Source organism: Mustela erminea, chromosome 11 (assembly GCF_009829155.1).
Source record: "Mustela erminea isolate mMusErm1 chromosome 11, mMusErm1.Pri, whole genome shotgun sequence".
Lineage (NCBI taxonomy): Eukaryota > Metazoa > Chordata > Mammalia > Carnivora > Mustelidae > Mustela > Mustela erminea.
The window spans coordinates 81,858,706-81,866,632 of NC_045624.1; the positions used below are offsets into that span (position 1 = coordinate 81,858,706).

Sequence of the window (7,927 nt, forward strand, 5' to 3'; positions counted from 1 at the left end):
ATATCTCTGCCAAGACTGTGTTCTCAACCATAACTTCCCACTGCAGCCACACTTGGCTTTCTGACTTTTCCTGATGCTTCTGGATTCCATCTATATTCCACTGAGTATGGATGAACCTGGCTTTAATAATGCCTGACACTTACTAACTCTTCAAGTAGGATGTGTTTCCTAATAATTCACAGCATCAGTTTGCTCAACTCTGAAACACTGAGAAAACCTAACTCATAAGGATACTGAAATAATTAAATGTTCAAAGTGATATTAAGGACATTCCTTGGTTTAGAGTACTTCTTGAATAAAAATCGGTTCCCTTATGTCTTTCTCTCCTTTCCTTTAGGTTAAACACAATAGGTAAACGATGTGTAATAGTCTGCTTGTTAAATGATTAAAGATTGCCTTTTGGATACTTCATAGGTAGTGACAATTTTATAGAGCAATAAACATATAGGAGTATATGTTCTGAGTTCTCTTCTCTCTCTCATTTTTGCTTTTCAGCATATAGAAATGCAGCTGAAATTGTTCAGTATGGAGTAAAAAATAACACCACTTTCCTTGAGTGCGCCCCGAAGTCTCCACAGGCATCGATCAAATGGCTGTTACAGAAAGACAAAGACAGGAGGAAAGAGGTGAGTAACACACCACAGCAGCAATCAGTCAGGGCTTCGGAAAGACATTCGATCACCATCCCTTGGTGAGGTTCAGATCAAACGGGAAAAAAAAGGCATATGAACATCCTTTTATGTCTTTGGGATGACAGGTGTCACTTCCTTTAAAATCTTTTGTCTGCAGAGATGATGAATTAATTAGAAATCCTTGCTGCCTGTTCACCTCTATAATATGGTGATTGAAACAAGAGCTTGGACACTCAAGACAGGGGAATTGATATGAGGAAGCATTCGTAAAAGAAACAAGATGTGTGCAAAACCAGACGCCAGGTTCTCACACAGCAGCACCTTTGTGTGATTCACAAGATAAAAGGGGGCCTTAAAAAAAGTTCAGTTTTTCCTCAGTAAGAAATTACACTAAGCCATAATTTTTATGGTAAGGAGCATTTTTCTGCTATGTGGTAATCTGTTTCCTTTGCTTTATTATCCACGACTCTAGGGTTTTGGTTTGGTAATATAGGGAATCATTGTTTATGGGACTGTTGCCTTTATTTAGTGATGTGGAAAAACAATTTTTCAAAGAAAAGAACACTGACATTAACCTCTCACTGATCAGAAAGAGCTGTTTTAAAAGGGAAGCATTGTAAAATGGCTTAGGGTGAAATATTATAAATAATGAGCTCCATAATATTGATCTCATGTACTGAAAAATGAGAGGAAGAAGAAGAAAAATATATATGTGTATATAAAGCCTTAGGGTAGTCTAAAATGTAATGCTATTAGCAGTGTCATAAAATCTGATAGAGCAAAGGGGGAAATGGAGCCTTCTGCATTTGGGTGTGTCCTTCTGTTGTGGGTAGTTTGGATACTAAGTATTAAGTTAATTGGAGATATTCAGAATGGATACAATCCCAAGCTATAGAACACAGACACTTGCATCAAAGTTACTGAAATACATGTTGACTCCATATGAGAAAATGCTTTACAACTCAGACCTGCCTGTCCGAAGACAATATGAGCTGTTTAGGAAATTGTGTGTCCCCTGTCACCGGACTAGTAAACCATAGGCTGATGTCCACTTGCATAAGCAATTTAACCATCTGGAGGCAAGAGGAGCTAGATGAACTCCGGGGTTCCTTCTTGCCCCATAATTCTATGATACTAATCAAATCTTTTTGAACATTTTTATTAATAAAAAAAATTGTTTATTTAAGATCTCTTTTCTTTGCCACAAAAGTCTGTCATCAAAGAGACCTTGAAATTTCTACAGTCTAATTAATTTTGAATTCTTTTCAATGGATGTAAATGGTAATACTACTTGCCTTACTAAGTAACCTAGAGTAGAAGTCATATTGTGCCATGATGATTACCACACAGAAATGAAGTTCTTAGGCCAGAGCATGTGACAGGGTTATAAATGGTCCTTCCTGAGAAGTTCTGTGTGTTTGTATGTGAATTGGAAATCTAAAACTCAAATAGGGGTTACCTAATATGAATAAAATATTTTCCTTTAATTCAGTAAACACTTAAAATAGAATAACATGCAATAAGTGAAAAAAATTTCTATTTAAATTAAAGAAAATGAATACATGCAAGCTTGAATACATGCCACAGAAATTAATAAATTAAATTAAAAATGGAGTGAGTTATAGATTTAATGACTGAATCTCCTTTGCAATATTTCTGACGTTTGATTTCAGAATGCTCAAGAATGTAGACTCCATTATTACTATCTTGCTTTTTCTTCTATAGCATAAGAATGCTATAAGACTATGAAAAAATTAACTATAATTATGCAAATCTATTATATCCAGAATTACAGAGTACAAGTCCACTCATTATTAATTTAGTTGAACAAATTGTTACCATATTATTAAATTTATCCTGATTTGTTATCTGTAGTTTAGGCAAACACATGCATATGTCTTATATTAATGATATATAAATATTGAAGACAAGTCATAAAAGCTCATGGACAAAACTGTAAGTAGTTCGTATTGAATAGCATAAAGTGAAACCTGAAAGATCTCCTTACCTTCACTTCAATATTTATTCATACTTCTAGAGTATGAAGCTACTAAGAATTATATATTCAGTCATAATGTATTCCTCCATATATTCCCCATCATGTTCCTATTTTTGTCTTTCTCTCTCTGTCTCTCTCTCTGATGTACACACACACACACACACACTTCAATATCAGTACATTTGGAGGTAACTTACTTTTCTTGGCTACATACTGTTCCACTATATGAATATATCTGTTTCTTTAAGGCTCTCTACTACTTAAGGTTATTTTTCTTCTTATAAAAAAAAATTATGTAAATGAACATCTGCACACTTGTGAGTATATCTTCTGTATGAATTCCTAGAAATGAAATTTCTGTGTCAAAAACACGTTATATAATTTATAAAATTGGCCTCCAAATTTTTTCCTAATTTTGCACACATAGAAAAGTCTTCCTTTCCTTTTGTTTCTGAGTGCATTTCTACATGATTGAAACTATTTTTGAGACACTTTTAAACTTTAAAAATTAAATTAACATCAAAACTTTCCATCCATGTTGTCGCAAATGGGACTTAGAGTGGAGAAGGGAGTTGGGGGAAATTGGAAGGGGAGGTGAACCATGAGAGACTATGGACTCTGAAAAACAATCTGAGGGTTTTGAAGGGACGGGGGGTGGGAGGTTGGGGTACCAGGTGGTGGGTATTATAGAGGGCACGGATTGCATGGAGCACGGGGTGTGGTGCAAAAATAATGAATACTGTTATGCTGGAAATAAAAAAAAAAAAAAAAACAAAAAAAAAACTTTCCTTTATACATTTCAGTCCCTTCATCTGATCTCCCTTTTCTAGATCTGTTCTATTATCTTGTTTCAATATTATACTTTGCCTTTTTGTGCTTTTTTCTGGAGGAGGGCAATACTTTTTAACTAAAATAATCTATCTTTGATTTTTATTTCATTAATAATTAAATACATATTTATACAGAAATTAACCATTTAGAAAAACATTCCTTTATTTTGATTTGGATTCATTCTCCCCACACCCCCCACCCCGTGAAAGAGCAATTCAGAGTTCCTATGTCAAGGAATTTCTTACCACTTAGCTTTTTAGTCTGTTCATTGACAATACTATAGCTGGAACTTTAAGAAAGAAAGATTGCATACATTTAACTAATATCTAGCACATGAGAGTTTTTCCAGGATAAGCTTGTAAAGTAATTAAATATTAACCTCACAGTTTTTTATTACCTTTCCTTGGAAAGTAAAACCATTTAGACTTAGAAGATGATAGCATTTCAGCTTATTTTTAGTCATTCTTTAATTTGGGATAATTGGAAAAAACCCTTGATAGTGTTCAAAACTCTGCCTCTGCTTATATAATTTTTTTTCAGGTTTTCAGTGAAGTAATAAGTTGTTTGCATTTTTAGTTAGGAGAAAATTCATCATTGAAAAATGGTAAAATTCAACCATTTAACTGTGGCTTCATGATTCTACTAATAAGAGAGTATTTTTGTTGCTTTTAAAGGCAAGAACTCGAGGACAAAAGAGATATTTTAAATATTCTGTGAATTTTATTTTATAGTTGACTGTGATTCACACTCCAAATGCAACCAAAATTCTGTGCCTATATATACCAAAACCACTTCTGTCCAAAGGGAATGAACTTGAAGCTATTTTTGGTAATATGGGTGATAACTTCACTCTCCCTTTAATAGCTTCAGTGCTCCTGAAACAAAATCTCTTGTGCAAAAGAGGCAACCGAACTGACCAAACATTTGTGTTCACTAAGAAGGAAGCTAATAAGTACTTGATGCTTCCCCAAATTTGAAAGTCCAGAGATACTCTGTATATGTTGCTCATATCTTTTTAGAAAACATAGAGTCGGGTTTGGGATCTTTGATGAGTCTCTCTTTTAGGTCAAGCTGAATGAACGAATCATAGCCACTTCACAAGGACTTCTAATCCGCTCTGTTCAAGATTCTGACCAAGGACTCTATCACTGCATTGCAACAGAGAATAGCTTCAAGCAGACCATAGCCAAGATCAACTTTAAAGTTTTAGATTCTGAAATGGTGGCTGTCGTGACAGAAAAATGGTCCCCTTGGACTTGGGCCAGCTCTGTGAGGGCTTTACCCTTCCACCCAAAGGACATCATGGGGGCATTCAGCCACTCAGAAATGCAGATGATTAATCAGTACTGCAAAGACACTCGACAGCAACATCAACAAGAAGAATCCCAGAAGATAAGAGGGGACTATGGCAAGTTAAAGGCTCTCATCAATAGCCGGAAAAGTAGAAACAGGAGGAATCAGTTGCCAGAGTCATAATGTTCTCTTACTTGGGGCTTATGCTTCCAGTAAAGAATGGTCTGTCTTCAATGATCAAATTTTGAGCAAAGAACCTTGTGCTTTACCCATGAGAAATTCCTGAGAAAGGTGTAACTCACTCCTAAAGTGAATATTACATGAACTGAAATGAGCATGCATTTTCTTGTATGATATTGACTAGCACTAGACATGTCATGATCCTCATGGTGCATATAAATATTTAACTTAACCCAGATTTTATTTATATGTTTATTTCCTTTTCCTTCAAATGAATGTGGCGGCTATAAAACTAAAATTCCTACATCCCTTAATTGAACGATGGCCATAAACCCTGTGATCTTCCTTCCTTGCCTTAGGGGTTTAGATTTGGAATTGTCAGTGATTTTATATATGGAAACAAATGCCAAGTTCACAACTTTTACATTGTAAAAGTTGTATAAATATATGTGATAGAGTAGTCGTCAAAAGAAATGTAGACTAGGTACAAGTCAAGGAAGAGTGTATCTAAAAGTTGTACAAAACATGAGTGATTCATACAGAAAAATGAACAGCTTATACGTTTCCAGTGAAATACATTAATTTTTTTTATTAAAAAAACGGTCAGTTGCTGGTATCTGTTATTGATCTTTGTTTCCTAGTTTTAAGAAGATAAAATGAATGACCTTCACCGTAAATATTTTTGATTAGAGTTATGTCAGTGAAGCATTTAAGTTTATATTCTTATGCTATCATCTTCCAAACAAAAGCACTTTTTTGGAAGTTATTTAAGTTATTGTAGAATCAGAGAATATAATCTTACAGTGTTTAATTACTGTTTATGTTCTAATTTTCTAGTCTGTGTGGTAAACAATATAAGAAGAAAAAGATGAAATATCAAACTTGTATATGAGAGGTAAAACTATCAAAATGGGGAAAAATAAAGAAATGCAATTTTATAAAAAGCTATTTATAAAAAATGTGACTAGTTTTTACCATCAGTGATTAATTTCAATAATTAAGTCTCACATTTTTTTTTTTGGTTTACCAACCTCAGATATCATATGATTTTTAAGTCACCAGTTCTTTAATGATGATCTTTAGTGTGTGCTGGCGAGGTGCTCATTTTGTGGAGAACTGAAAAAAATTTGAATATGAACAAAAATAGACATACTTTCTTTTGAAAGAATGTTGGTGCATTCTGTTCACTGGTTATAAATACAAATGTGTTAAGTTTTGTAATGAATAAAATAATTTCCTTCTAATTATATGTTTGGGTCATTTCATTAGAAAAATTTATTATTGAACCTTTTGTTCCAAATAACAATTAGATGGGAGAAATATGAAAAAATTCTTTATACTGTTATGTTTCCTTTTGAAACACAACTTTTGCCTTTGAATTTTATTTGCTTTTAAAGAAATTTTCGTGTTTCCCAGCACAAATAGAAATTGCATCATAGGCCTATTCAAAAATCTAGTACAAAATTTTATTTGTAGTTAATAGTCCACAAAGAAGGTAAGGTAGACTTATTACCTTTTTAAGCACCATAGCATAAAAACTTCAAGAACTAAAATCATTGTCAAAATGAATGTAACCATTGATCAGGATCTAAGAATATGACTTACTAATTAAGTGGTGATAAATTATGATATTATAAGAGGCAACCTCAGTGGGGGCAAACATAGCAGTTAAAATATACAACATAAATAATGTTCATTCAAAAATAAGCTAATAAATAAAAGCTATCTTCCAAATGTATATGATTCCGAATTACTCTCTAAAGCGGTTTATTTATACAAATATTTTGCTTGCTATGTGCCCAAATAGAAATGTTTGTCAATGGAAGGCCAAAACCAACTTTATTGTTTATGGCCAATATGTTCTATGTACAGAGTTTAAAGTAAAATTGTTTTAGAGTCAGAGGATAGGTAAACTACACAGGTCCCCTTGCTTCATGTAAACACAAACTGATAGACAATAAGGGTGTTTAGTTTTGTAATATTATTTGTGCTATTTAATGCCTTCTCTTTAGAACATTATTCAGTTGTATATACTTTTATTACTTTTGTTTTAAAATTATAGAAATTCTTCTTCAACATAACTGCCATATGTGAAGAAAATTTTCTTTCTCCAAAATAATGTCAACATATATTGAATATTGGTGGTTAATTAGTTTTATTTTGTGTAGTTTGACATTTCGATGACTTAATACATTTTCCATTTATATTGTACATAAAATTTCTTAGGAATGCACTTTTTTCTCAAAGTGTAGGTTTGTGGATAGATTTTAGCATGATGAAACTGTCATTACGGTGAATGTTCACTCTGTGAGAAAATAAATGTAATTAGTACATTAATATTTAATTGGATATTGAGAAATCATTTGCCTGGCAAAATAAAACGTGTTGAATTCCCCAAGAATGTCTTCAACTTTTCTTTTTAATGATAGATATATAATTGCTTGTTGACAAGAAAGAACCCACTGAATCTTATAATTTTTAATTTGTATTTCTTTATTTATCCATTTTTGTAAAAATAATGCATCTAGATATTTCTAAATTCAAAACTTCTAGAAGAATATACATGGAAAACTCTCCTTGTACCATTATCCCTCATTTATTCAAGTCCCAACCCCAGAGACATCCAATATTGTCAATTTCTATGTGTATTTCTGTGATATTTTACATATTTGCAAACAAATTCATATCTGGTTTCTCTTTAAGAGGCACTGTATATGCATTCGTCTCCATCAGTCGTTATTCATACTGTGTTGTGACTAACAGTGGAGGGAAGAAGAAGTACAGTTTAGGCGTGCTTGGGCTTTGGAGCCAGACTACCTAGATTTGAATCCAAGCTCACTGTCTTGGAAAAGTTATTGTATTTCTCTCTGCCTTAGTTGTCTGCCCAAGTTCATACCTGCAGAGTGTTGGAACAGAACATATGATGCAATAACTCTTCAATAAATGTCTTAATACTTTCCTTATTTAGAAAGTGACATCCTGCTAGAACAGG

At 33.1% G+C, this 7,927-nt stretch overlaps 1 protein-coding gene across 1 annotated transcript in view; it reads left to right on the top strand.

Moving 5' to 3' along the window:
• Nucleotides 1-7,333, top strand: part of SEMA3C (semaphorin 3C) — a 174,183-nt gene extending 166,850 nt beyond the window's left edge. Inside the window, exons 17-18 of the mRNA XM_032304123.1 lie at nucleotides 496-626; nucleotides 4,528-7,333. Coding sequence (XP_032160014.1) covers nucleotides 496-626; nucleotides 4,528-4,938 — 542 coding nt within the window. The 3' untranslated portion in view covers nucleotides 4,939-7,333. The remainder of the gene's footprint in view (nucleotides 1-495; nucleotides 627-4,527) is intronic.
• Nucleotides 7,334-7,927: the final 594 nt, after the last annotated feature.